A 16894-nucleotide genomic window follows, 5' to 3' on the forward strand; every position below is an offset into this window, starting at 1 on the left:
ATATCAAAAATTGGAAAAATATCAAATTTTTATAATTTGTCATAAAATTTGTATTATATTGTGATTTTCAAAAATGAAAATTATTTGATATCAGAAAGACATGCTTCGTATTCAGAATGCAATTCGATAGGTCTGAGGTGCTCTCATGTCCCACAAAAAATACTGTCGAAACGCAATAAACGCTCATTTTGGATCCCTTAAAGAAATGTACCTGTTTTTCACTCTGTCCACGGAGAAGGTTTGGCTACTTCAAAGATTGAAAAGGAGTACACATACCATGCATGAATTTCAAACATTCCTCAATGTTAACTTTATAAAATAACTTTATTATGGAATTGGCTTTACCGGTGGGTTTATGGGCAATGGATTTTGTTAATAGTGTCATAAATTTGTGGGTAATGGATGCCGAATGGGACTTCTTTTGCTTTACTAGCAATTACTTATTTTTATCTTGGTTATTTATGCCTTTTTAAATATTTTATTATGTTTCTTACTTTGTTGTTTTTTGCTTCTTTTTTTTTATTTACAACATAAGTCATTTCTCTTTTTAGGATAAAAGGTAGCCCTAAAAGGCTGTTTGGTTTGTCTTTGGTTCTTCTGAAGTGAGTTTACTGTGCTTCTCTGTCCTCTACCTGGTTGCCTCCTTGGCGAATACTGGTTTCAGCCCTGGTCCTCATTGCATCAATTGCGTTGCGTACCATCCTTGTGCGCCGAATACTTGCGAATGCATTCAGTAATACGTTTGCGAAGATCTTGGATTTTGCCACAAAGGAAAACAAGGACCGTTGGTAACCGTAGCGGTCGGTGCGGGACAAGGAATTCAATTATGCAGTGATGGTGTCTTTGAAGCAGGTTTAAGTTTGACCCCTATTTTGACCTGTAACCCCTCTGTGAGCTTAACCTTTGAGGGCGCTCATCTTAAAATAATGCCAGAAAGGGTATTTCCATCCACACCAAAAAAAAAAAAAAAAATCAAAATTTGAAAAATTGTGTTCGGAAACCAATTTCGGACACTTTTGATGTCCAAACGATTTTCGGGAAAAAAGCGTCTTGACATCAAAAGTGTTCGGAAACCGATTTCGGACACTTTTGATTTCCAAACAATTTTCGGGGAAAAAGCGTCTTGACATCGAAAGTGTTCGGACACCGATTCCGGACACTTTGGATGTCCACACGATATTTGGGGAATAAGCGTCTTGACATCAAAAGTGTTCGGAAGCCGATTTCGGACACTTTTGATGTCCAAACGATTTTCGGAAAAAAAGCGTCTTGACATCGAAAGTGTTCGGAAACCGATTTCGGACACTTTTGATGTCCAAACGATTTTCGGGGAAAAAGCGTCTTGACATCGAAAGTGTTCGAAACCGATTTCGGACACTTTTGATGTCCAAACGATTTTCGGGGAAAAAGCGTCTTGACATCAAAAGTGTTCGAAACCGATTTCGGACACTTTTGATGTCCAAACGATTTTCGGAAAAAAGCGTCTTGACATCAAAAGTGTTCGGAAACCGATTTCGACACTTTTGATGTCCACACGATTTTCAGGAAAAAAGCGCCTTGACATCAAGTGTTAAATCCCCTAATTTCCCTTAATTCTTGTCAATTTCCCTTAATTCACCTGAATTTCCCTCAATTTCCCTTAATTCTCTTCAATTTCCCTTAACTTCCCTCAGTGTTCCCAATTTTCCCTCTCATTTTCCCAAATTTCCCTTAACTTCCCTCTATTTTCCCAAATTTCCCTTAATTCTTGTCAATTTCCCTTAATTCACCTGAATTTCCCTTAATTCTCTTCAATTTCCCTTAACTTCCCTCAATGTTTCCAATTTCCCCTCAATTTCCCCTCATTTTCTCAAATTTCCCTTAACTTCCCTCTATTTTCCCAAATTTCCCTTAATTCTTGTCAATTTCCCTTAATTCACTTGAATTTTCCTCAATTTCCCTTAATTCTCTTCAATTTCCCTTAACTTCCCTCAATGTTCCCATATTGTCCCTCAATCACTTTTCAAAATTTCGCTTAACTGCCCTCTATATTCCCAAGTTTCCTTTATCTTTCATAAATTTCCCTTAATTCATCTGAATTTCCCTCAATTCCCTTAATTCTCTTCAATTTCCTTAACTTCCCTCAATTTCCCTCATTTTCCCAAAGTTCCCTTAACTTCCCTCTATTTTCCCAAATTTTCCTTACTTCCCTCAATTTCCCTTAATTCATCTGAATTTCCCTCAATTCTCTTCAATTTCCCTTAACTTCCCTCAATTTCCTCTCATTTTCCCAAAGTTCCCTTAACTTCCCTCTATTTTCCCAAATTCCCCTCTATTTTCCCAAATTCCCCTCAATGTCCCCCAATTCGCCTCAATTTCCCTTAATTGCCCTTAACTTCCCTCTATTTTCCCAAATTTCCTTAATTCTTGTCAATTTCCTTAATTCACCTGAATTTCCTTAATTCTCTTCAATTTCCTTAACTTCCCTCAATGTTCCCAATTTTCCTCAATTTCCCTCATTTTCCCAAATTTCCCTCTATTTTCCCAAATTTCCCTTAATCCCCTCAATTTTCCCCAATTCCCCTCAATTCCCCTTAATTGCCCACAATTTCAATTAATTCACCTGAATTTCCCTAATTTTCCCAAAATTGCCCTTAATTTCCCCATTTCCTCATTTTCCCAAATTTCCCTTAATTGCCCTCAATGGCCCTCCCCCTCACCAAGTACCCTCAATTTCCCGTAACTTCCCTCTATTTTCCCAAATTTCCCTTAATTCTTGTCAATTTCCCTTAATTCACCTGAATTGCCCTCAATTTCCCTTAATTCTCTTCAATTTCCTTAACTTCCCTCAATTTCCCCTCATTTTCCCAAAGTTCCCTTAACTTCCCTCTATTTTCCCAAATTTCCCTTAATCCCCCTCAATTTCCCTTAATTGCTCACAATTTCAATTAATTCACCTGAATTTCCTTAATTTTCCCAAAATTGCCCTTAATTTTCCCATTTCCCTCATTTTCCCAAATTTCCCTTAATTGCCCTCCCCTCACCAAGTACCCTCAATTTCCCGTAACTTCCCTTTATTTTCCCAAATTTCCCTTAATTCTTGTCAATTTCCCTTAATTCACCTGAATTGCCCTTAATTCTCTTCAATTTCCCTTAACTTCCCTCAATTTCCCTTAATTCATCTGAATTCCCCTCAATTCCCCTTAATTCTCTTCAATTTCCCTTAACTTCCCTCAATTTCCCTTAATTCACTTGAATTTCCCTCAAATTCACCTGAATTTGCCTTAATTCTCTTCAATTTCCCTTAACTTCCCTCAATGTTCCCAATTTTCCCTCAATTTCCCCTCATTTTCCCAAATTTCCCTTAACTTCCCTCTATTTTCCCCTTTCCCTTAATTCTTGTCAATTCACCTGAATTTCCCTCAATTCCCCTTAATTCTCTTCAATTTCCCTTAACTTCCCTCAATTTCCCCTCATTTTCCCAAAGTTCCCTTAACTTCCCTCTATTTTCCCAAATTTCCCTTAATCCCCTCAATTTTCCCCAATTCCCCTCAATTTCCCTTAATTGCCCACAATTTCAATTAATTCACCTGAATTTCCCTAATTTTCCCAAAATTGCCCTTAATTTCCCCATTTCCCCAAATTTCCCTAAATGGCCCTCCCCCTCACCAAGTACCCTCAATTTCCCGTATCTTCCCTCTATTTTCCCAAATTTCCCTTAATTCTTGTCAATTTCCCTTAATTCACCTGAATTGCCCTCAATTTCCTTAATTCTCTTCAATTTCCCTTAACTTCCCTCAATTTCCCCTCATTTTCCCAAAGTTCCCTTAACTTTCCTCTATTTTCCAAAATTTCCCTTAATCCCCCTCAATTTTCCCCAATTCCCCTTAATTGCCCACAATTTCAATTAATTCACCTAAACTTCCCTCAATTTCCCCAAAAGTGCCCTTAATTTCCCCCATTTTCCCAAATTTCCCTTAATTGCCCTCAATGGCCCTCCCCCTCACCAAGTACCATAGCCATGCGACAAACGATGTTGACGTAACAGCATTTTTTTACTAACGGACGGACGGACGGACTAACGGAGAGACATGGTGACTTATAGAGCTGCTACCCGCAGCTAAAAATCAAGTGGTATGAGGTCTGGTGATCGTGCAGGCCACTCCACAGCATGAGCCATCCCAACCACTCTGTTTGCTATCCGTGGACAGAGTGAAAAACGGGTACTTTTATTCAAAATGGCATATCTTCAAAAGTTGTGGGCCGATTGAAATAATTGTTTTGGTTTATTAAGGCTAACGATTAAAGGTTTAATCTTTACATACCAAAATATATTTTATCAACCTTTCAGAAATAGGTGAAAAACTACGACAGTTCTTTCAGGGACACCCTGTAGAGGATAACAACACCATTTATTTTAAATGCCCCCCCCGTGGGCTGAGCACAGTGCACATTTGGGAAGTTATAATGCTTTGTTTTGCAATACACGTAGTTTCAGGAATTAATAATTATCTACCGCCGCCCCTTCTTTTTTGCCGCCCCTACTTTTACCCCTGGGCGCCCCAAAGCCCCCCCAAAAAAAAATACGCGCATGTTTCCCCACCCCATCCTCCCTAAATGGACACTTGGTGGCTCTTTTTATCATGTCTCCTCAAGAAATGGGCCATTTGTCAAATTTGCAGGTAGTTTTTGCAGGTCCTTTTCGCCAGCGCATAGGGCGCTGGTACCTAATTCTGAGATGGGGTTTGTGTACACTAAAGATTAGCTAAGATTATAGCCTTCTTCTATTGGTATGAATTATTTTTTTTACTTCTCGTGGTGGAAATGTTTTTGATGTCTGCTAATTCGCTTTGCAAGGAAAAGAAAGTATGTTTTGCCGTTTCAACGAACGAAAACGATTGAGCATTGCCAAAGTTATGTTTGAATTAATTATGACTTAAAAAGTTATCATAGGTTAGGCCTACACATATAAACATAAACTTGTTCAGCAATCAGCATATCAAAAGAAATGACATGGTCAAAGCGGGGGAATGATCACGAGGTCATATCAGTGGACTATACTGAGCATAGCATGATGTTTGGTTGCCTGTGAGTGCATAATTGATATGTTGATAACAGATCTAATAATGTTGTGGAATCAAAATCTTCATTATATGGACCATTGAAGTCAAAGTAATTATCTATCCTATCCTGTATCGTTTTATGGATAAAATTGACTCAAAATGTTATTGATGATATTATTGCTATCTTTAACATCAGTTTTGGCTTTTCAACGGGAAAAATCCGATTGAAAATAAAGTTTTTAGGGGCTAGCTATAATATTGAACAATATATCCTATATTTTGACATGCACTTATAGAAAATAAATAAATTATTGTCTTACTTTATAAATGATAAATACTGTAAAATGACACATAACTAAAGTGAGGCCAATTTCTATCTTTTTTATTTGATTCATAAAATTACATTCAACAAAATGATTGAAGACTGAGAAAACACACAATGCAGACTACAGAATGGAGTAGGTAAGATGCCATGTCCATAGCTTTGCAGGAGTTTCGGACTAACAATCAACACATTCAAAAATACAGTTTAAAAGTGAAGATTGTAGTGAATGATCAGTCCTTTATCATGTGCTTGCCACTATCTACTTTATAGTAAACTATACATTGCGAAATAATATAAAATTATTTTAAAATAAAATGTGCATGTAAATTGAGTTAACATAGCGAATTAACTAACAACTGCAGTGTATTTCTTGATTTTTATAATAAGCATGGGTAAAAAGCAGTAAAGACAAAAATACAGAACAATTTGGAGTAATGAATTAAAGAGTTGACAGGAGTTATAGGAGTTAATGTGTTTTGCTGTTTCAGTGTGCATGTTCTCACCATTGATGGTTTGGTGAACTGTCATGTAACATGGATGTAAGCGTGATCCTAAAATGCCTTTCACGGTGACCCAAACTATTTACAAGACCTCTTCTGCATTGACGCTGGCCTTCCCTTTTAAAGGGAGTTTTTATTTCGTAAAAAATCAGTGTGGAAGTAATGGTTCTGGATCTGAATTATTTAGTTATTAGGCCTAGGCCTGTATAAAAGTCGTGATTTATAACTTGAAGCACCAAGGGGGTAGGCAAATTTGGCAGGTCGGAAGGGGCAATAGATTTTTGGCAAGTCAGAAGGAGTGGCAAGACATTTTTGGCGCACATTCATCGGGTACTTGTAAAACGCTCTAAAAAGGCCATAGGCCAAGTAAAATAGCACCAAACGTTCTCATGTACAAAATGGTGGAAAGGTCCTTTGGCAGACCGAGGAAGGGGGAAAGCAATTTTTGGCATGCCGAGGGGTGTCTAGGGTTTTTTGGCAAGCCATTCTTATCTGGAATTTGCTCACCCGGGAACAGCTAATTATTGCACAGCCAATAATCAGTGCCGGCGTTCACAGCTCAGTATAAAGCTGCAGCCCATGCCTGAGAGTAAGGCCTATAATATACAGGGACAAATATGATGTACAAGGGATAAATTTTAATTTCTTTCCCCCTGAAAACCGACCCCTGATGCTCCTGAAAATGCCTCTCAATTCAATAAGTGGAATGCGCGTATTTTTTTTTTTTTTTTGGGCTTTGGGGCGCCAGCCCCAGGGTGAAAAGCAGGGGGGGCAAAATGAAGGGGTGCCGGCAGAAGGGGCGGCAAAAAGAATTAGTAAATAAATAAGGGCGGAAAATTTGATAAAGTATACAAAATTTTGAAAAAATGGTACTACACATCAAAATGTGTTGCTTTTAGGGCGCTAGCGTCTAAAATCCCCTTTTTTTTTCCTTAAAAGGGCCAACATATCCATACTGCAGTTACTGTCCGTTTCGCTGTCCACCGTGCACAGTGCTCTTTCCCATTGACGCGTGACCTTTACAAATAGCCCTACGTTAACAGTATGGGGATATGACTAGTTAACGTCGCTGTGTGAAAAATAACCGGCCAATATAAAAAGTACTCTTCTAAAGTTCTAGAAAATATAGTTTTTAACATGTCCTAAATTTTTAGCTAATTTAGATGTTTGGAAATATTCGTACTTTGGTGTTTTAGTTAATGTTATAGGTAATAGTACATTGCCTAGTTAACGTCGCTGTGTGAAAAAATAACCGGCCAATATTAAAAGTACTCTTCTAAAATTCTAGACAATATAGTTTTGTAACATGTCCTAAATTTTTAGCTAATTTAGGTGTTTGGAGAGGGTCGTACTTTTGTGTTTTAGGAAGGACATGTAAACGACAGATAACACCAAAAATATGAAGAAATTATTTCCAAACCGTGTTAAGTCAACAATCATTATGTTGCTCATTTTCAAGAATGCTGGTTTACAAAAAGCACGCCATTGTCTGATTTCGTGAACAAAGCCACACATACCATTGTTTCCTTTCGTTTCCTTTATAATCGGTTACCCAACTGAAGCTATGAATACCAGCTTTATTGCGATATCGCACATGAAAACAGTCACTTGTGCACAACCAGAGAAGATCCGATTTAATCAGTTGAGCTGTTTCAATGAGTGTTATCTTGGTTTAATAGCTTTTAATGGGGTTAAGTCCTGCAAAGGTCGAGATGAATTCTACTGTAGACATGACTGCATCATGCTGAAACAAATTCCGGCAAACATCATCCCACGGGAGTGGGGGAGATGTTCCACAGAGGGAGCTTCCCCTTTGACTAGGCCACTGCCCCCATGCCCCCGTACATCTAAATAAAGATACATGCAAAAGTTGTGTGTTGTTATACACTTTAATATTATTATTAAAGCTTATCCTGATTACTGGTTCTTCTCATAATCTAAAAGCTTTTAAACCCGGTTATCTTGGTCCATATATCCTTATCAAATCGCTTTTTTCTAACTAAATGTATTCTTATTTTACGTACTTCACTTCAATGAGACATGCAAACGATGCGAAGATTTCCTTTTTCATTTACAATAACATAAGCCATGTGCTATTCGTAATTTCCTGATAATTACTGTTTTACGGCACGACTAAATTTGTATACAAGAGTTCAGTTTTATTTTACATTTTGAAGTACGTTTAAGCTTTAAATTTCTTTCAAAAGATATCTGTTATTTTTTTAACAAACTATACAACAACATAAAATGTTAATAAAAGATATTTATCAAGATCACAAAAAGTAATGCTTCCACCATAAAAGTAAGGGGTTGTGTGTGGGGAAGGGGTGTGTGGGGGTGTTTGTGTGGTAGTCATGCTAGGGGTGTGTGTGGAATCGGCGTGTTTTGGGTGTGGGTGAATACGTTGCTTGTGGGGGTGTTTGGATGTAGGGGGTGCATGTTTGTGTGGTGATATAAAAGAATAAAAACGACTAACTTATATTTTTTATCTAGAATTTAATCATAGTATAGTGCTATAGAGCAGTAAAGTGCATGTCACTGTTAAGGTGGTACTACACCCCCTAATAAATTTTGTGACTAATTTTGCATTTTTCTCAAAAACTAACTACACACTGGTAAAAAGTTATGTATATTATATGGGCAAGGAATCCAATTACATCACTGATATTTCAGTGATTCAAGACAAGTGGTTCATTATACTTTAGTATATGTTAAGAAATGAGGTACATTCTACCGGTACCTCTTCTCTTCATCATAAATAACGTACCGCTTGTCTAGTGTAGTAACTGGATTCCTTGCCCCTATAATATAAAAAACTTTTGTTACCAGTGTGTTATTATTTTTTGAGAAAAATGCAAATACAGTCACAAATTTATCAAGGGGTGTAGTACCACCTTAAGCCTTCAAAATTGGTATGATGGTATAGGGTAAACCAGATATCTTGTCCCGTACAGTTTAATCCCCATGTTGAACAAATTGAGATAATTTTCAAATAATTTAAACATTTTTAAATTTGGACCCCAACTTAAGGGATCCAAAATGAGCGTTTATTGCGTTTCGACAGTATTTTTTGTGGGACATGAGAGCACCTCAGACCTATCGAATTGCATTCTGAATACGAAGCATGTCTTTCTGATATCAAATAATTTTCATTTTTTAAAATCACAATATAATTCAAATTTTATGACAAATTATAAAAATTTGATATTTTTCAAATTTTGATATATAACAGTCCTCGAAGTAAATTATATAAATCTAATGATATATTCTTAAAGTGTATGTAGCAGGAGGAAAAGCCGACAGTCAATTGAAAATTTTGACCTTTCATATTGAAGATATGGATTTTTTTCCCAAAAAGACCTAATTTTTTTGGTGTTTTGGGAAAAAAATCCATATCTTCAATACGAAAGGTCAAAATTTTCAATTGATCGTCGGGTTTTCATCCCACCTACATACACTTTAAGTATAAATCATCAGATTTATAAAGTTTACTTCAAGTACTGTTAAATATCAAAAATATCAATTTTTAATGATTTGCCATAAAATGTGTATCAAATTGCGAATTTCAAAAAATCAAAATTATTTGATATCAGAATGACATTCTTCGTATTCACAATGCAATTCAATATGTCTGATGTGCTCTAATGTCCCAAAATAAATACTGTCCAAACGTTCATACCCCAGCCCTTAACTGGGATGCTAGGCAAAACAGATTGGTTCACATCCTGCACATTTTACGGTGGCCTTATACCTAACACTATATGAGCTGATGATGTGCCAGAGTACGGTGTACATGTAATACGGTTATTATGGTATACGGTTTCTGCCATTTCCTGCTCTATGTTGTGTGTCTGTAATTAATTTTATAAAAGGTTTACAATTTATATCTTATTAAAATTTATCCATTATCCTTATTCGTCATCATCTGGATCCTTGCGTCCTTTTGGACCTTGGGGGCGGGGGTTGTTGTTACCCTCTCCCAACCGCATCGACATATCGTTAAACATCTCCATCGGCATCACCATAAACTCATCCACTTCTTCCACCTCCATAGGTGCCATCGAAACTTCAGCCGCGGTTAGCATATCGTCACCTGTATTTTAAATAATGAAAGGTATGAAAGACATGAGAACGGGGGAACACTATTTTTATTGAGTTACAATATAATATTAGTGCTGCAGAATGGTGAAACCATTGTTAAAGGTTTGTGAAAAGTGTGAAATTTGACTCAGATGTATTATTCAGTCTGGTGAACAATACTAGGGGGGAGGGCCAAAAATATTTTGTCCAATATAGTCGCCATAGAGGTAATCGAACTTTATACAGGGAAAAATTCAAAGTAAATAATTTACTTATTGTTGTGACTTGGCACGACAAAATGAGCGGAAGTGAGTGTTTGTTCAAATCGAGTTATAAACCATGCCAACGTGTTTCCCTGGTCACAAGGATCCTATCTGTGATGTACGGTTCTCAAGGTATAAGCAAAAAGGTCAAAGGTCAAGGTTTGACCTCTACAGGGGCCAAATTTGAACCGTACATCACAGATAGGTCAACTATACTTTTCCTGAATCCAATATTCAATATCCAAAGCAATATCATCACTACAATATGCCCCCAAAACAGAACTCCCCACCCCACATAATTGCAAATTGACACGACAGCTTCATTCCAATTCAATTTATTTCATCGAAAACGGTCCTGTGATACACCTTCCCCAATCAAACACATTTCTCTTGCATTTGATCATCTTCTACTCTTCCCTAGAAAAAAATCATTATAATACCAAATCTAAACACCATGCCATGGAATTCACCATATCACGTCCAAGCTCACATTGGGCGCCCATTCCTTTTTTAAAGGAATTTTTTATTATTGTATATTAATGACCTCCCTAAATGCGCTCCAAATCTCCTTTTTATCATGTTTGCAGATGATACTAATATAATTTATTCGGATAAAGACCAAAAATCACTGGAGTCTAAGCTGAATAAAGAACTTAATGTTATATCTGACTGGTTTAAACTATTAAAACAAACTTTCTCTAAATATTAAAAAATAAAAATTTCATGTTATTTAAAAATAAACTTACCCGCTTTCCCCCGTCAACTATTAAAATTTGCATTGATGATAAATTAATTGAACAAGTTAATGTAACTAAATTTCTTGGCATTCTAATAGACGACGACCTGTCGTGGAAATCACACACATCCCATGTTACAAATATTGTCTCAAAATACAATGGTATCATTAAGAAGGTTCGACCCTTTGATCACTCTCTACAATACTCTTGTTTTCTTAAACTTCTTAATTACTGTGCCATGATCTGGGCTGACAGAAAAGTTTCCACGGTGACTTTTTTGTCAGACCTACGGTTAAGAGGTCAAAGGTCAAAAAAGGTAGAAATTTCAAATTGCCTCTAAAGCTCTATGGAGCTCAAACTTTGTGGGTGAGTGGACCTTGGACAAACAAACAAAAGTTTCCACGGTGACCTCTTTGTCAGACCTACGGTTAAGAGGTCATAGGTAAAAATTTCAACTTTGGCCAAGAAAGCTCAGGTTTGCGTTTGTTAGGTCATCCAGGTCAAAGGTCAGTTCAAATTTCAAATTGAGGGCGAAAGTCAGGTCAAATTGCAAAAAGCTGCAATTGAGCTCAGCTGTTAGGAAAGTGATCCCAGCCAAAGGACACACCCTGATTTTGAGATCTGCAAAAGCCAATAACCACGATAGCCGAAAACCGCGAAATACGGGTAACCGCCAAGTGAATTTAATTTGGCCCTCGATCCAAATTTGTTAAGCATATCAAGAGCTACATCTGTGCCAATTTTGGGGCTTTTCACAAAAAATTAACCATTTTGTTGCTATGATTCACCATTCTGCAGCACTATATGTTTAGGTAATAATTATTATTAATATTGCTTATGGACCGTTCATTATTAACGTCAGGGGCGGGAGAATGATGAGCTTTAAGCCGGGGCTTTAAGGGGGAAATACCTTCCCCCACCCTTATTGCGATGAATAAATTTCACATACCCCCTCCCCCCTCCAACAAAATCAACTTGAGCCCCCAAAGGGCGCCCATTCCTTTTTATTACAGTTAACCAAACGCGAGACCTTTGAGTCCCGAATGTATACACCCAAACCACTATAGACCACGAGGGATATTGTGTTTAGTTTTGGATGACACCGGCATTTTTTTGATGTGTGAAAAGTGTATTATAGCAAATAATTTGAACCCATGGAGATTGTCCCTAGTTTGATTTATAGATCAACAACAACAACAACTAGTGGCATATGGTGGTCATAGACCACAAACCTAGCTGGGGCTTGTTGGTGTTGTGGAAGTATCTGACCCCTGCAAAATGTTCCAAAAATATTTCCCTGGTCATGAGGTTTGTTGTCACCGAGTTTGAGTCCCGTTCTCCTTACAGGTGTCCCGAAAATGCAATTTTAAGATTTGACCCCAGATGACCTTTGACCTGACCCCTGCAAATGTTCCAAAATGTTCCCATGGCCATCAAGTTTGTTGTCACCGAGTTTCAGCCCTGTACCCCTTACAGATATCCAGAAAATACATTTCTATGATTTGACCTAGCTGCATGACCTTTGACCTGACCCCTGCAAAATGTTCCCCTGGTCATGAAATTTGATGTCACTGAGTTTGAGCTCCATACCCCTTACAGATAGCCAGAAAATAAAATTATAAGATTTGACCCCAGATAACCTTTGACCTAACCCCTGCAAAGAGTTCCAAAAGATTCCCCTGATCATTTAGTTAATTGTCACCAAGTTTGAGCCCCATACGAGTTACAAATGTCCAGATAATACAATTATAAGATTTGACCCCAGATGAACTTTGACCTGATCCATACATGATCTTCCTTAATGTTCCCCTGGTCTTCAGGTTTGTTGTCACCAAGTTTGAGCCATGTACTTCTTACAGATGTCCAGAAAATGAAATCTAAGATTTAACCCCAGATAACCTTTGATCTGCCCCCTGCACAGTCTTCCAAAATGTTCTCTTGATCATTAAGCTTGTTGTCACTGAGTTTGAGCCCCGTACCCCTAATGTCCAGAAAATGCATTTCGAAAATTTGACCTCTGCATGACCTTTGACCTGACCCCTGCAAAATATTCCCCTGGTCATGAGATTCGTTGTCACTGAGTTTGAGCCCCATACCCCTTACATATATCCAGAAAATAAGATTTGACCCCTTAATGACCTTTGACCCCAATTCTGAGTGCAAGCTGTGGGCACTGGGTATAGCGGATGCATATGTGCAAGTGACGTCATTGTGCTATGTAATATGTGGCAGAAGAAGCATTTTCAAGGTATTTGGTTATATATCAGAAATGCCCCTTTGACCTTTGACCCCAATTCTGTTTGCACCCTATGGGCACTGGATATAGCCGATACATCTGTGCAAGTTAGCGTGTAACATGTAGGAGGAGAAGCATTTTGAAGTTTGTTGCCAGAAGAAGAAGAAGAAAGAAGAATCGGATAGAAAAACAGGACCTAGCTCGGAGGGTTGTAAACCCCCCAGCTAGGTAACAAAATAAGAACAGCAATATAAATCGAATCCGAAAAATATATAGAAATAATTAAACAAATAAATAAATAATATTAATATTAATTATTTTTGGCCCCTCCTGGTATGAAGAGGGGGAAGCGAAGAGAGGAGAATAGAGGAGAGGGTGGGGAGAGGAGATTTCACCACGTACTATGAACAATGAGACATAATTAAAACCTACCATTGGTATCGAACTGGTCAAGTGCCTCAGCAAAGTCGCTCGCAACGCCAGGTGTTGTCCACCTTTGGTCATGCCATTCTTTCCCATCGACGAACCCATCACAGTTCGTGTCCAGCAAGCCAATGATGTCTGCCATAGTGGCTTCGTTTCTTAGCCATTCTGCGAACTCGTACTCTTTTTCATTGTCCATCATTACAGAACGCTTGCCACTGCCGCTTTCGATATTGATGTTGATCTCACCCCTGTATTGGAGAAGTGGAAAGAGACACGCGTCATTAATATAGGGAAAATCATTGCGATTTTATGAACACGCTATTTTACCCAATTGCGCCAAATGATTAACTTCACTACCGAACTTGAGGCGAACCAAAGAATAGTTGCGATCGAGGGGTGGGGCTATTATATAATTAATAGAGGCGATATAGGCCATATTGGGCCGGTATATTGGGCCTACAATGATGTTGGCCTGGCGCGTTGAGGTGATGTAGACAAAGAACTATTGATTTTGTAAGATCGACAAAATTATGTGGGCACCAATGGAGATTATGCAGCACCAATGGAGATTAGCCATGGGTAATACCCGGGGGTAATATTGGGCATAATAATAATATGCGTAGATCCCAGGGGGATGAGGGATAAATGCGTAAGATAGTTCTTTTTTTGTGGCCATATCAGATCGCGCTTGTATACCAGCGCATTTGTACGCACCAAAATATCCATGGTTTCGCAGAAAAAATGCATTTTTGACCTATTTTGGTCAATTAACGCGAGAACAAGGTCCGGTAGGCGTGGCCGAGTGCCTATACAGCTGTTTTCGCCGAACGTTTGCCAAACGTAAATGTTTATAGTCAAACGTTTATAGTCACGCGGTTTATAAACGGATAAGGAGCCGCACACTAATTTAACGCTTTTTAAAAACGTTTGGCAAATGTAAAAAAATGTTTGTCAAACGTTTTATTTTAATCATCTTTTATTCAAAAGCTTCCGCGCCTCGCACGAGAGGGAGATACCGCACCCACCCCTTTCAGAGTTTCGCGCCTCGCAGAAGGCCAAAAATTTGCCCCCCCCCCCCTTCAAAATCTTCCGGAGCCTCTGAATTATGCAATTATCCTTTGTCCTAAGGACCCAACCCTAATATGAAATTGACTTTTTTTTGCTAACCTGAAGAAATTATATTTATAAATAATTTTGCTGTCGCATGCTGTATGAAACGGGACATCATGTTAGGTCTTTGGATGAAAAAGAAAAATATGCCTATATATATATTTTATGGCGTTTTAAAAATAATAACGATTCTATTAAACAATTAAAATGCTGTCTTTTATTAAAACTTGTTTTGATTGTTTTGCAATTAGGCACATAGTAATTTAACAAGGAACCCACATGCACAGACATAAAAATCATGTACTCACCGGATAGTGAAAATGTCCCTGTTTCCACAACAGTGAATACAGAATTTCCATGCAAGGGCCTGCTCCATGCTCACAGCAACCACAATGCAAAGCAGGAATACACCTACACTTTGCATCTTTTCTGATCGATGACGAACCTGCCGAAAAGCAATTGATAAACTATATGAACAGTCTTGAAAATTTCGCGATTAGCACTTCTTTGTAGCCCCGTGGGGCAAACTAGTTGGATATCCACATTTAACGCCCCATAACCACCCCCAGCCAGCCCCATAGTTAAGCTATTTTTTCGGAAACCGCTCTACAACAGAGGGTTACTACATGTATTGCTGCTGCGGCGGCTGCTGCTACTGCTGCTGCTGCTACTACTACTACTACTAGTTAGTTTCATCAGGGATTCCTGGTTTCATCATTTCAATTTTATTCATAATACACATAAAAACAGATAATATTGAAAAGGAATACATTTAAGGCCAGACAGGAGGGTTGAGAAGGTACACGACTAGGCTCAAACATCCGCAGGCATATTAAACAAGAGCACAATACAACATATAAATGAAGGTTATAAAGGAATACATCAATAATATTATTATTAGAAATAATATTGCATACAAAAGTTGACTAGGGACCCGCCCCGATTTTTGGTTTTATTCAAGTAGAACTTCGGTTTTAAAGTATTTATGTTGAAATGCAAACAAAGCGCGCTTGGAGGGGGCACGGTTGTCATGTCATACCAATATGAAACTAGAAATCGAGATTGGGCGAGCAGTGGCACAGCGATCGCTCGCCTCAAACTTCAAGGCTTGGTTACTTTCAAAATAAAATAATGAGTAATGATATTTCTCCAGCAGCTTCGCTCACATTGCTATACTGAAGATTACACCTTACCTGGTTATTTCAAGAAGAAATGAAAATGACTTGTGAGTATTGCTTTCTTCGATCAGATCCTGCAGGCTGGTGATGGAACTTACTCTCATCAACTTATATATACTTTCACCATGATCCATTGACTGATTCTTGTACCAATTGTTAGCAAAGCTTTGCCAGCTGTAATTATGGAAAATTGGTTTTCATTGGCTCAAAAGTTGAATCAGTCACCGAGTGGTGCAGTGTAGGCGTAATGAAGTAATGAACACACGATGCGATTGGATGTCATGAACATCACAACTCTAACGTAATCTTCTAATAATAACCATGTCCGGGAACCATGCATGCATGGTAATTTTGCCAAACAGGGGTATGAGAAAAAATAACTTCGGCTTTTTTTTTTTGCTCTTCACTTTTTCAAACCATGCAAAAAATTTTTGGGTCAACAAATCACAACTTCCGTCGGCAAAAAATATTTCTGTCGGTACATTTATAAGTTGTGCCCCCTCGGTTCCAAAATCCTGGCTACGCCATATATATCATTAAGCCAAGGCCCCACGCTACGTGGTCTTCTTTCCCGGACTTCTTTTCTTTCTTTCGTTCTTACTCTTTTCCATCTTATATCATTTTCGCTCAGTTTGCTCGGGGCCCATGGACTTCGCCCACCCAGTCCTCCCGCTTGCTATACCCCTGCAGTGCTAACTAATTCTTGCCCTCCCCTCCCCCCTTTGCACAGAAACAGATTAAACTATTCCCGTCAAAATTGTGCCCAAAAAGGATTCTGGGATTGCTAAAGACACTGCATTGGAGTCTGAGTAATTATAAACATAAATAACTTCAAAATATGGGGCTGTGCAATAATTATGTGTAGGCCTATCCCGGGGTGGTGAATTTTCAAAATGGTCTGCCAAAAATCGCTTGCCCCCCTTTATTGTCTTATCATTATAATGTGAGCGCAGCGAGCAGGAAATTTTGCATATTTGAATGTGTTCCTAACGTTTTT

General features: G+C 38.2%; 1 protein-coding gene across 1 annotated transcript; it reads right to left on the minus strand.

The window, feature by feature from the left end:
* Nucleotides 1-9467: 9467 nt before the first annotated feature.
* On the minus strand, nucleotides 9468-16063 carry LOC140166440 (uncharacterized). The gene is made up of 4 exons (XM_072189916.1): nucleotides 15913-16063; nucleotides 15028-15164; nucleotides 13616-13857; nucleotides 9468-9960 (listed from the first exon to the last, which is right to left on the minus strand). The coding sequence occupies exons 2-4, from the start codon at nucleotides 15141-15143 to the stop codon at nucleotides 9779-9781; spliced, it is 540 nt and encodes a 179-aa protein (XP_072046017.1). The 5' UTR covers nucleotides 15144-15164; nucleotides 15913-16063; the 3' UTR covers nucleotides 9468-9778.
* Between the last annotated feature and the right edge of the window lie 831 nt (nucleotides 16064-16894).

The sequence above is a fragment of the Amphiura filiformis genome, chromosome 12, assembly GCF_039555335.1.
Source record: "Amphiura filiformis chromosome 12, Afil_fr2py, whole genome shotgun sequence".
Classification (NCBI taxonomy): Eukaryota; Metazoa; Echinodermata; class Ophiuroidea; order Amphilepidida; family Amphiuridae; genus Amphiura; species Amphiura filiformis.

What these genes read in the sequence shown, in the direction of transcription:
- LOC140166440 (XM_072189916.1), bottom strand. Translation starts at nt 15,143, where the DNA reads ATGCAAAGTGTAGGTGTATTCCTGCTTTGCATTGTGGTTGCTGTGAGC. An exon ending in AGGGACATTTTCACTATCCG is followed by an intron (nt 13,858 to 15,027) that starts GTGAGTACATGA and finishes TCTCCAATACAG; the next exon opens with GGGTGAGATCAACATCAATA. An exon ending in TGACCAGTTCGATACCAATG is followed by an intron (nt 9,961 to 13,615) that starts GTAGGTTTTAAT and finishes TTTAAAATACAG; the next exon opens with GTGACGATATGCTAACCGCG.